General features: G+C 37.2%; 1 protein-coding gene across 3 annotated transcripts in view; it reads left to right on the top strand.

The window, feature by feature from the left end:
- Positions 1 to 13356, top strand: part of RABGAP1L (RAB GTPase activating protein 1 like) — a 462901-nt gene that overhangs the window by 263792 nt on the left and 185753 nt on the right. For all 3 annotated transcript variants that reach the window (XR_013812987.1, XM_079761776.1, XM_079761778.1), the window contains exon 14: positions 6250 to 6363. Coding sequence is in view for 2 of the 3 variants with exons in the window: in XM_079761776.1 (XP_079617902.1) it covers positions 6250 to 6363 (114 nt within the window). In the remaining variant the exon portion in view is untranslated. The remainder of the gene's footprint in view (positions 1 to 6249; positions 6364 to 13356) is intronic.

Genomic DNA, 13356 nt, shown 5'->3' on the forward strand with positions numbered 1-13356 from the left:
TAGTGACACTGACAAGATGTCATGGGACTTCTAAAGTTGAAATGATTTTGTCGTAGATGAAAAGTGAAAATGCAGTTCTTCTATGGATTTGACAATAGGGATTGATAAAAAAGATGCTGCCATCATTGTAGAAATGTAGCAAATCAAGGTCCAGTCAAGGTGTTCATTTATCAGGATATTACTTCTACACTTCACCTGGCACTAAGGTCACCTGGGAAAACTGCCATCCTCACTAAAATACCTTTCCTGCTGTTCACAGCCCAGAAATGGTTTCATAAAAAAAAAAAATACTAGGCTCGTGGTCAGCAAACTGTGGCCCGCGAGCCACATCATGCAGCTCTTTGGCCCCTTGAGTGTGGCTCTTCCACAAAATACCATGGCCTGGGCGACTCTATTTTGAAGAAGTGGCGTTAGAAGAAGTTTAAGTTTAAAAAATTTGGCTCTCAAAAGGAATTTCAATCGTTGTACTGTTGATATTTGGCTCTGTTGACTAATGAGTTTGCTGACCACTGTACTAGGCTATGGCCATCCACACTTGTCTTCCTAATACTTGATGACACTTGAATGCTGTGTTCATTTCTTGCTCACAGCAAACATGTAAGTGATGATTCTCTTCGAATAGGAATTAAGAGGATCACAGACTGTGAAGGTATATATATTATATTGGAAGAACAACTCATGTAATACCCTTGATACAGTTTTAAATTGAACCCACTTACAATGATCAAAAGTTAATCGAGCTGCTCTCATCATACCTCTTAGAGATGGTTTTAGACTGATCTTCAGCCAGCTGAATGATGTCCTCTGTTGGACCATGGATTTTTTTCACACTGGAGATCAGCATCTTTTTTTGAAGCTTTTTAGTATTATGACCTAGTTGTTTGGAAATTAAAGAAAATCCTTAAAAGGTTAACTAAGTATAAATGTATCTGGTGGTAGTGTCAGGGGTGGGGGTGGAGGGAGTAAAACTCAACTTTTAAGACTTTCTTCCAAATCTTTCCCCACTACTCCTAATTTCTGATCTGAGTCAGCTTTTGTGTGTGACCTAACCTGACCCCTCCTTAGGCACAATAGAGGACGATTTCAAGGACTTTGTTTATCAGCTAGGTTACATTCTTGGTGGTGACAGTCCAAAAGGGAAGCATGCAATCATGACAATGGCATTTGTCCTCTCCATAACTATGACTTTATCCTTTGCTTGATCCTCTGAAGCTTAACTCTAAAGTCATGATACTAAAGTGGTAGCTGCTCTGGCAAATTTAGCTTCCAGTTAACACTATCCTTCCCATCCGCCTTCTGAGCTTGTGTACATCTTTCTTTATTGCATCAACATATGCAAGACTGGAGCCAGAGTGTCTGTCAGTTGATAAAAACATCACTTTATTCAAATAATTGTTCACTTTTGCTTTTATCCATGGATTAATAGAAACAAGGATAATTTAGGACACATAAAATACAGGACAGGAAATTCAGAACAGGGCATGTATGCATTATATCATCATGCTCAAAATTCTAAGGAAATTGGTTTCATAATCATAATGTTCATGGCATCCAAAGAAAAACAGTTATTTATTTTATTATTTAGTGTGTACAAATACAGAAAGATGCTAAAATGTATGTTCACCAAAATATTTAAACAGTTAAATGTGATTCTTAAGGAAAAGGGGAATAATAATTATTATTTTCATTTTTTTCTTTCTCTAATACTCAGTTTATAATAAGCAGTGTGTTAAGCACTGTATATACATTATTCTAAACGACATGAATTTGGTGTTATCCCATTTTACAGGTGAGGACACTAATGCTAAGTGAGATTAAATAAATTGTCTGAGATTTTATAGTTATCAAGCAGAGTAGCCAGAAAATAGAACCAATGAGCTCGTCTGGCTCCAAAAGCCCGTAATCCACCATCATGGCCTGAGGATCAGAATGTGAGGTGCATCTACTGGAAAGTAAATGCTGGGTCAAGTAGTCAGTCACTGGATACTGGGGAAGTAGCTGCTCATAAAGGAGTGACTTCCCTCTTTTCATTCTGAACATGGTTGGCAGGACTTAAGGAGACTCTTCTTATGGGGACCCTCCAAGAAAATGACCCTTTTATTATATAGGATGGTAAATTATGGCCTCTTTTTTGTCCTGTATCAGTTTTGGTTGAGGTCTACAATGTTTTTAGCCATATACCTAATAAAAGAGTAACATGCTAATTGACTGTACCTTCACAACACCCACCAGCCAATCAGGAGTGAGTATGCAAATTAACCCAACAAAGATGGTGGGTTGATTTGCATATGCAGGCGCTGAGTGGACGGGGGCATTCCACACAACCCCAGCCGCTCTGGGCCTCTGGGCAGCGTGGGAAGGCAGAAAGGCGGCTCCGGGCTGGAGCAGAAAGGCAGCTCCGGGCCAGAGTGGAAAGGCTGCTCTGGCCAGAGCGAAGGCGGTGCCAGCAGCCAGAGGAAGGAAGGCCCATTCTTACACGAATCTTCGTGCATCGGGCCTCTAGTCCTATATAATAAAAGTATAATATGCTAAGTGTCCGGTTGTCTGGTCATCTATTTAACCAATCAAAGTGTAATATGCTAGTGATATGCTAAGGCCGCTCAACCGCTTGCTATGATATGCACTGACTACCAAGGGGCAGATGCTCCAACTGGTAGGTTAGCTTGCTGCTGGGGTCCGTCCAGCAGATTGGGACTGAGTGAGACGGGCTGGACATGCCCTGGAGCTCTTCCGTAATCCCTTCCTGCCTGGCCAACCTCCCGCATCCCTCCCCAGTCCCAATCATGCACCGGTGGGGTCCCTTGGCCTGGCCTGTACCCTCTTGCCATCCGGGACCCCTCGGGGGATGTTGGAGAGCCGGTTTCGGCCTGATCCCACAGGCATAAAAGGCTAATATGCAAATTGACTGAACAGCAGAATGACCGGTCACTATGATTTGCACTGTCCACCAGGGGGCAGACGCTCAACGCAGGAGCTCAACGCATGAAGCCGGGCTCATGGCTGGCAAGCGCAGCGGTGGAGGCGGGAGTTTATAGACATCCCCCGAGGGCTCCCAGACTGCAAGAGGGTGCATGCTGGGCTGAGAGACCCCCCTGAGTGCACGAATTTCATGCACCGGGCCTTAACGCTGCTGCGGAGGTGGGAGATGTTCCTGCCACCGCCACTGCGCTTGCCAGCCATGAGCCAGCTTCTGGCTGAGCGGTGCTCCCCCTGTGGGAGCACACTGACTACCAAGGGGCAGCTCCTGCGTTGAGCGTCTGCCCCCTGGTGGTCAGTGCACGTCATAGTGACCGGTCATTCCACTGTTCGATCAATTTGCATGTTACCCTTTTATTATATAGGATGGTGAATTATTTGGCCTCTTTTTGTCCTCTCTATACATTTTACTTTTTGTAGAAATGACAAATATAATTTGAATAAGACTAAAAAGAAAGTAATGAATATCAAAGAGAACAGTTGTTTTATCCTTCTTTGACAGAGTTAGGTTTGGTAACTCCCTGTCTCTAATATTTGTTGAATGGGTGAGGGAGTGAATAAATTTGGAGTGAGTGAAAAAATGAATCTGAAATATACATACTGTTCCTGCTTTCAACAATATGGGTAATTAGTTTTAGCTTAAAAAATGATTATTTTTCTAGTTTAATACACAATTTCATTCATTTTAGTGTATTTAGAAAAGTCTACTGTATATCTTGACCTTTACTTTAAGTGAACAATGTAACAATAGTCATTTAGTCTATAAAGTGAAGTTCCAGAAATTATTCTCTTAGAAACTGAGATCATTATGTAGGAAGAAAACTCTAGAAGCACGTAAGTGTAGAAAGTATTTAAAGGTAACCCTAGAAAGGGAAAGTTTATTAAGTAAGGAAAAGTTTATGATTTGTAATTTCATTTGATTTTTGCCTCTAAAAAAACAACAAGGAAGATTCACATATGCATAGAAAGAAATTACTCAGTCTTATGCAAAATTACTTTCTTGAAATTGCTGATCAATTTCCCTTTTACTTAATCAGACTGTTGGTACCATTTAAACACAGAATGATGACAAATGAGTAGGCAGTTACTAGGGAATATAGTTCAATGATTTCTCTCTTTAACATCTTGAAAGCTGCAAAAAAAGTTATCCACTCGGCATATGTTTGCTCTTGAAATAGTCCAGCAATGGTAGTGATAACATTTTCATTGGTTATTTTTTCAAATAGTTTGTAAGTGGAAACTATTACTGTATGGAAAGAGAACTCTTCTTTTGGAGGACACCTGGGCAGTGAAAACGTTCTTTTACCTGGTACCAGACTCCCTCCTTCTTCTCTAGACCAGACCAAGTAAAACTTATTTCATAGTGACTCTCTTTATACATTACTTTCATATTCATTCACCTTGTTCAATGCCCCACCTCACCCTAAAGTATTCTTTATCAGTAGAAACTGTATTTACCTTGATAAATATAAACTTTCTATGTGTGCTTTTACTTAAGTTATGCTATTTTTTTAAGTTTCATTTTTATTCAACTCTAGCATTCCATTCCTGTAAGCCATCAGAATTTTCTCTGGACTGATTTGCAATATGATTGGTGTTTGCTAGCAAATGTGGAACTTTTCAGTCCATGTCCTTTCTCTATGTGATAGAAGATCTAATTACCACCCAGCATGAAAGAGCAGCTGAAATGAAAAAGGCAGCAAGACAAGGCACTAGCTTCACTCGGAGCCAAACAGCTATTTCCTTTATGCATGTCTCAGCTAGAGAGCAAAGGGAAATACCATTCATTAAAGTAACTCATATATTAAACATTCTTTTCCTCTCTGGATTTAAACTGAAAGGGGATTTGTTCAAATCTTTATGGAAGCAAGACATTAAATAAATATTTTTAATTTTCTGTAGTATTCATTAAGGTATCCTTAAATTATGTGAAATATTTCCATCATCAAGGTTGTTAGACATTGTCCCAACACATTTTCTTGACATTTAAACAGATAAAACCAACAATCTTTACAGAAATGAAATAAAATCAAGCGAATCATTAATCATTTTTTCATAAGGCTTAGAATTTTACTCAATTTGGAGCTTTTGGATCCTAAATCTGGGGAAAATAATAACACTAGATAGATCTTTTAAAAAGCATCTGTCATCTTAATATAGTAGTTTGGGGGCTTTTTATTTTCTGGAATAAGTTGGGGGATTAACCTCGTAGGGGCGAAAGATTGATAATATTTTACTTTTTTAAATTAATGTGGTTTGAGTTTTCAGTTATTATATTGTCCAGAATTACAAAGGTAGATACCATGTGGTATTGGGGGCTGTGGAGAAACACTTTATAAAAAATGGAAATACATGCCCTAGCTGGTTTGGCTCAGTGGATAGAGCAATGGCCTGCAGACTGAAGGGTCTCGGGTTCGATTCTAGTCAAGGGCACATTTCTAGGGTTGCGGGCTTGGTCCCCAGTTGTGTGTGTGCAGGAGGCAGCTGATCAATGATTCTCTCTCATCATTGATGTTTCTCTCTCACACTCGCTCTCCCTTTCTCTCTGAAATCAATGGGAATATATTTTTTTAAAAAGGAAATATATATGCCCGTGACTTAGCAATTCCACCTTTAGGAACCTATTCTTGAACATATATGGATAAAAATGTTTCTAGTGATATTATTTGTAATAGAAATAGAAAAAAATACAAAAAAATCATTATTAGGAGAATATTAAGTAAGTAAGTTATGATAGCCCTAGCTGGTGTGGCTCAATTGGTTGGAGCATCATCTCATACATTGGAAGGTTGTGGGTTCGATTCCCAATCAGGGCACATGCCCAGGTTGCGGGTTCGATCCCTGGTCGGGGTGCGATTCCCGGTTAGGGTGTGTGTGGGAGGCAACCAATTGATGTTTCTCTCTCTCTCTCTCTTTCTATCTCTCCCTCTCTCTCTTTCCCTCTCTCTCTCTCTCTCTCTCTCTGCATTTTCCTTCCTTTCTCTCTCAAAAAATCAATGCAATCAATCAATATATATATATATATATATATATATATATATATATATATATATCTACATATCCAGATGTACCTCATTTTTTTAAGTAGCTGCTCTTAGAATGAAATACATTTGCATGTACTTACAAGGAATATTCCAGAGCAGAGAGACTCTGTTCTTGGGTGGAAGGCATTGATGGGAGGGGCATACTTTTTATGTGCTGTTTGAATTTTCTTTTACCATGTATATGTGTTAGCTTTCATAATTAAAAAGAAATTTCAATTTTTTCTTTAAGGATTCCGCCCAGGAGAGTGTTATCACTCGAGACATTCATCGGACGTTCCCTGCGCATGATTACTTTAAGGACACAGGAGGAGATGGCCAGGAATCGCTCTACAAGATCTGCAAGGTAGGGCCCTCGGCCTCAGGTTTTCTAATTGATTTTACAGACTATCTTTCAGGAACCCATCTGAAAGAGTTTGAGATTTCTTTCCGTCTTCCTTTCTTATGTGCACTGTGCATGTTCTCTGCTTTACATGGAAACTTCAGTCCCAAGTCCTGAAGGTATCTTTTTGGCTGCGTGTTCAGTGCCAACTGTGAGGAAGAGGCACAGTAGAGTCTCAGTTTGGCTCTGCTGCGAACAAAAGGGAACAGAAGGTCCGCTTCAGGCCACTGCAGTAAATGCTCAGTGGAGTCCTCATCACTCTGCCCTTCTGACAAGATAATGTAACAGTTGTCTCAGTTTTTTGACAGTAAGCAGGATTAAGAAGTACTGTGGCACCTGTTACTGATATACTCTGTGTTGTCACAGCGTTAGTCTTCGTGCAGTTTGTATGTCCCATTTTGAAATCTTTCTCCTCCCTCATGGGTGGTCAGCCTGGAAGAAAACTGTTTCCAAGCGTTCAGTAAATATGCTTGGGTACAAAATATTCTGTCTCTGTTAGTGGAGAATACTCATTAGAATATTATTCATTTCTCTAGATCATACCAGAAATGCAGAATGAAGTTAACCCCTCATATTGTCAATGCTAAACGAGGCCAAAGACTCAAAATTATGAAAGCATTAAACAAAGTTGCCCCTTTCCTCACACTTAAGTTGCCCTACGATGTGCGATGGGTATACTCAGCGTTGTTCTCATCTACCATTGCAATAGAGATTAACCAACAGTGAACTATCCAAAAATCTTGTAAAAATATGGAGAAAAAGCAAACACTATGGCTAATTTGTAAGTTAGATAACCAGTTCCTGAATAATCAAATTTAGCCTTTTGAGCATCATAGATGGGCCAGTAGGTAATCAGAAGTATACTCACATATCGACATCATTGTATATTTACTGTTTTTTTAAATGGCACTTATAAAAACACTTGCCTGCAAATGCTAACCAAGCAGGATTGATATTTAATTGTGCAAAGGGCTCAGCTTTCAGTAAAGTCATCCTTGCATGTTTGTGGGTTAGCCCTCCGCTCACTCCTGTCTTGTTTAGTCTATATTGTCTTTGTTTGTCTCCTGATGGCCTCATTTTTTAGGATTATAAATATATACACTGATCTTAAGTGCATAAATAACTGAAAATCTGAGAATGTACTGATTTCTAGAAAGTGATACATCTTTTAGTTTTAAAAATGTCAAAACCATCCAACACCACAAAAAATGTATAATGTATTTATTATATGCTTGTAATAGGAAAAGGTAATTATTAAAAGTATTTTCTACCTGTTTTGAAATTCTACAGGCTAATTAGCTTCTGGCTTGTGTAAGGCAGATATCAAAATGTATGTAGTTTCTAAGTTTATTTAGAAGGGCCTGGCTTACGGGATATAGAACAACATTTTCCCCTTAGCATTGAGTATGTTTTCAACCAATCAGTGACTTTTCCCTCAATTTTTCTCTGATTGATGCTCGATATTTTTTTCACATAACTAAACAGATGGCTCCATGTGCTTGCAGCCTCTGACTTAGTTTTGCTCTATTGTAGTAAAAACAGTATTTGCCTCATTATGTAATATTTAGAGGGAAATATCTGAAAAATTACTGAACACAAAGATAAAAGTTAAACAGTTGGTAAATTTAAGTTCTTGCTACCCTTGCTTTGGTATTGCAGGCTAATAATCCAATCTTGAATTCATTAAAAAATATTCATTAGTAACTTACTCATGTAGCCATTTTAGATTATCAGTGTAGCTTTTGAAACATAATTAGTTTTAAAAATTTATGCTTATTGTTGAAATTATTACAGATATTCCTTTTCCCCCCCATTAACCCCCTCCATTCCTTCCCTTTCCCCTCCCCAGACCTTCACTGCACTATTGTCTGTCCATAGCAGTTTTAAAAGCTTTTTTTGGAGTAAAGAATATTATAAAAATGTAGTGCTAAGATACCTTAATTGCTGACTAAATTGCACTAAATTTTGTGAAAATTGCAGAGAACAAAGGAACCATATTAAAAACATTTTAAAATTCAAGATAGTAAATATAAATTGCTGAGGGTTGTAATATCGTACTAAAATATGAATTACTTAAACGTTAAGTTTACAACAGCCTTTGATAATGGAGGAGAGCAGAGATGAACATATCAGAAAATGTTTTAGAAACCAAAATTCACTGGAGTCCTACCATATGGACCACTTGGTTTGTCATTGACACAACTCCTCCTCCTTTTGATTTACCATGAATTAGCAGTCAAGTGCTCATAAAGGGAAACTCAGGTGGTTGTGATAACTCACAAATTGCACAGCATACTTATGAATAATTTAGGATTGAGTATTATTCTCAGGTTTGTACATCCTATTTCCTTTGCTTTTTGCATTCAGTTTGAACCATAGTCTTTCATTTTATGACTGCCCCATGTCCCCAAAAGCTATTGTGTGTGACTTTAAAGCCACAGAGTGTGACCTACCTGTTCTATCATTTTAATTTCTAGAATAATATCCAACATTATACTTCACACACTCAGCAGTATACCTTTGAGTTTACATTCTGGATACCTTGCACAAAACCAAATAAACATTCATAATACATTGATATAAAATCAGCCATTTTGTTATATAATCTGTAAATAATGACAGTTTTGCTTCTTACCAATTTCTTTTTTTTTCTTATTCTTTTTTCTGTCTTAACACACTGGACAGAACCTCTATTATAGTGTTAAAATGAAGCAGTGAGAGTAGACATCCATGTCTTACCCCTGATTATAAAGGATCAGCATCTAATGATTTATCGCTAAGAATGGTGCATCTTATTCACATCGGCAACACACAGTATAGACCTTTTTTTAAAAAAAAATACAGTGCCTCCATGTGCCTTATAATAATTTCACATTTACAGAGTGCTTTCACACTTACTACCTCATTTATTTCTGACAACTCCTCACCCGTAAGGCCTATATGAGAGTTACAGTATGCTCTGCTCTTAAATTGAGACAGAAATTAAGAGAATTTTAATTACAATAAGTATTGAAACCAACTTTGGTTTCAAGGATACAAGAGTCTGACTTTGTAGTTGAAGTTTTCTGTGGCTCTGGTGAGATGAGAAATGACCTGAACTGTCAGGTTAGAGGGAACACAGTTAAAAACCTGCTGTCATGTTTTAATGGCCCTGTCAATTTCAGCTTTTGCCTTTTAATATCATTTTCACAGTAGGAGGAAATCAAAATGGTTCAAAGATTCTTATGTTGTCATAAATGTATGTGTGGAGTTGAACTGGAGGTGTAACAGTAGAACTCATAGGATTCTGAAAATGTAAATGTTTGGGCTCCCCTTCCTGCCTCCCTTCCTCCTTCCTGCCTTTCAATAACATGTTTTAAAACAGTGTCCTTCAAAGGAAGAAAAATGTGATACCGTCCCAGGTGTCTTTAGCACTCGTCTAATTTACATATGATGTAAAATCTGTTTTCTCTTGGGGGACAGGTTGGTGCAGTTTAAAGGACTGAGCATCAGGAGATCTGGTTCTGGTCTCCATCCTTCCCCTAAGAAAATCTAAGATTTGGAGGAAAATCACTTTTTGGATTTGCTCCTCATTAGAGTATGGGGTCTGATAAGATTATTCTACTTCCAATTTGCTATGATTCTTAATGTTGTTTTCAAAATTTTCCTAAAATGTAACAGATGAATTCCTATGTCAGGTATTCTATCTCTCATTATTTGAAGCTATAAGGGAGTGTGATTTAACTTTGAATATTTACTGGCTTTCTGCTGTTGTGTTTGGGTGTGTGTTTCAGGAACACCTGAAATGAAATACATGTAGTGACTGACTTTTAGATAACTTCTTTTGATGAGAATTCTTCTCTATGGCTTCCTTTTTTCATTCTATTAATGGTATCTTTTGATGAATAGAAGCTATTAAAAAAAGTGAGGCCCACTTTATTAATCATTTATTTTATGGTTAGTGTTTTGGTGTCCTGTTTAAGAAGTATTTGTCTAACCCAAAGTCATGAAAATATTCTCTGATGTAATCTAGACATTTTATTCTTTTGCTTTTTACATTGGGATTATGATCTATCTATAGTTGGTTTTTGGATGAGGTAGAAGTCAAGGTTCATTACCCCCTGCCCCATATGTGTCTCTAATTGATCCATTGTTACTTTTAAAAAACCATTCTTTCCCCTACTCTATTGCCATAGCATCCTTTTTATAAGTCAGATCCATGTATATGTGGGTTTGTATCTGGGCCATTCTTTCTTTTTTTGGGGTGGGGGCAGGAGTTGTTATTTCTTTTATTTTTTACTGAATATGTTTGAAATAATTACACTCACTGTATATTTAAAGTATTCAGTGTTTTAATTTGATACATTTATGTATTATAATAGGATTGCCATTGTAGCAATATTTAGCATCTCTATCACATTACATAATTATCCTATCTTTTTAGTGGTTGGGATAATTAAGTTTTTGTGTCTTATTAGCAAGTTTCATGATTGTAATAATATATTATTACCTATATTCATTATATTGTGCATTAGCTCTCTATGCCTAATGTGTACTCATTGCAAATTTGTACCCTTCATGAATATCAATCTTAATCTCCCCACCCCAACTCCCTGGTAAACACCATTTCACACTTGGTTTTCTACAAGTTTGACTTTTTTTTTAAGATTCCACATTTAGGTGATATCATATAGTATTTGTCATTTCTCTGTCTGACTTATTTCACTTACATAATGTTCTCAAGCTCCTTCCATGTTGTCTCAAATGGCAGAATAATTGTGTATATACACCACATTTTGTTATTCGTTCATCCACTGATGGGCACTTAGGTTGTTTCTATATCTTGGCTATTGTGAATAATATAGTGCAGTAAACATGGGAGTGTATATATCTCTTAAAAATTCTGGGTTTTTTGTTGTTGTTGTTTTGCTGAACCATTCTATTCCATTGATCTATTTATCTATCTTTGCAGCAGTACCACACTATTATAATAATAGTGGCTTTATAATGTCTTATTATCTTGTATTATTGGGCCTACAACTTTATTTTTCCTCAAAATTGTTTTTACTATCTGGTCCTTTTTAGTTTCATATTTTAAAATCAGCTTGGAAGTTTTGGAGGGGGAACAAAACACCTTTGAAGATTTTGATTGGTGTTGCATTGAATTGATATTACAGTATGCTAATTTTATTAGTTTTTCAAAGAATCAACTTGGGCTTTGTTGGTTTTATTTATTAAATGTTCACTTTCTATTTCATTGCTATATGCTCTTATTTTTTAAAAAATATGTTTCATTGATTTCAGAGAGGAAGGGAGAGGGAGAGAGATAGAAACATCAATGATTAGAGAGAATCATTGATCGGCTGCCTCCTGCAAGCCCTCCACTAGGGATCGAGTCCACAACCCAGGCATGTGCCCTGACCAGGAATCGAACTGTGACCTCCCGATTCATACGTAACGCTCAGCACTGAGCCATGCTGGTCAGACTGTTCTTATTTTTATTATTTTATTTAAAGTGTAGTACCTGATGTTCTATGAATATATTCTTGTTTCTTATCTTTTGATTTTTATTTACTTGCTCACGTTTTCTTCATGCTTGATTGTTTTTAATAGAATTCTGGATTATATAAGAATTATAAAGCTTTGGATAATGTTTATTCCAGAGGACATTCATTGTTCCTCTGGTAGGAAGGTGGAGTATTTGGGGGTGGAGGCAGAACTCTTTGATTCAGGTTTGACTTTTTTTTGTGTTGAGACCTTTCCAGGATCTCAACTAAAATCCTGAGGCATTTACTAGAGACCTTCTTCTTTGGTGGGTCCTCCTTCAGCCATGTCCTTGACATTAGGAAAATACTGAAATCTCTGCTCATTTATATTCTCAGTATTCTTGCAGGCCACTTTTTCCAAAATTTCCACTTCTTTGAGACATTATTTAGCTCCCATGAAGAAATAGGAGTGATCAAATTTTCACAATGTTCCCCTCAAACATTTTGGTACACAAGTAATTGGTTAATAATTTCAGATTTTTCTAGCGGAGTGGGGAACTTTTCACTGATCCTTTTGTTTACATTTGGGATAATGGGGGGTACCAGATTAGCATACTGATAAATCTTAATCTCTCAGAGTCAGAGTTTTACTTAGTTCTATTCCTTCCTTTAAATCATCCATTTCACATTTTCCATTTTAGAAGAATTGTCTAATTCTGCTTCATTGCCAAGGACAATGTTTATAGCCATTCAAAACAGCAAATGCACACTCACACATATATACATACACATATAAAAAAGCTTCATGGCGTGTGTGTGTGTGTGTGTGTGTGTGTGTGTGTGTGTTAATGCTTAGCTCTTGCTTACAGCATCTCAAAAACATTTTATATTTGTTAGTATCACTAAAGTCCTTCATGACGGATTAGCTTTGGGTTTAAATTTTATGGTCCTCTTTAATATACATATTAATAGGATAGACTTTCTGAGTCAGAGCTCAACTAAGAAGATAGGATGTTATTTTAAATAATGGATTTTTCTTCTGAAACTGTAACCGTGAAAAGGTCAGGTTTGTGAAGCTGGAGTCCTGGAAAGAGAATGACCGATCTGTAATGCTTTTGAGAGTGTCTGAGGAGAATTTAAAATTTCCTTTGTGTGCTTGGTCCTATAAGCTTTCCGTGAAATAGCTTTGTAGTTTCTGTGGAGCCTGTGGTCTGTCAAGTGAAAGGCTAATTGAAGCCATCACACCATGACTAGAATATAGGAGGGAAGTGGTAGGGTCCTAAGGATGATAAAAATCAGAGTATACAGGGATTGGTGTTTCCCCTAAGGGCTTGATTATAGCAACTTTTGAAAAAACAACATTACTCTTTGAGGAAGATAAGAAGTTAGATTACTTTTTAAAATAGAGAAAAAGGAAGAACAAAATGAACCCGTAAAGACATAGCACAAGGAGCCTTCAAATAAAATGCTGCTCATGGTGCCTCCTGCATTT

The sequence above is a fragment of the Cnephaeus nilssonii genome, assembly GCF_951640355.1.
Source record: "Cnephaeus nilssonii genome assembly, chromosome: 21".
Classification (NCBI taxonomy): Eukaryota; Metazoa; Chordata; class Mammalia; order Chiroptera; family Vespertilionidae; genus Cnephaeus; species Cnephaeus nilssonii.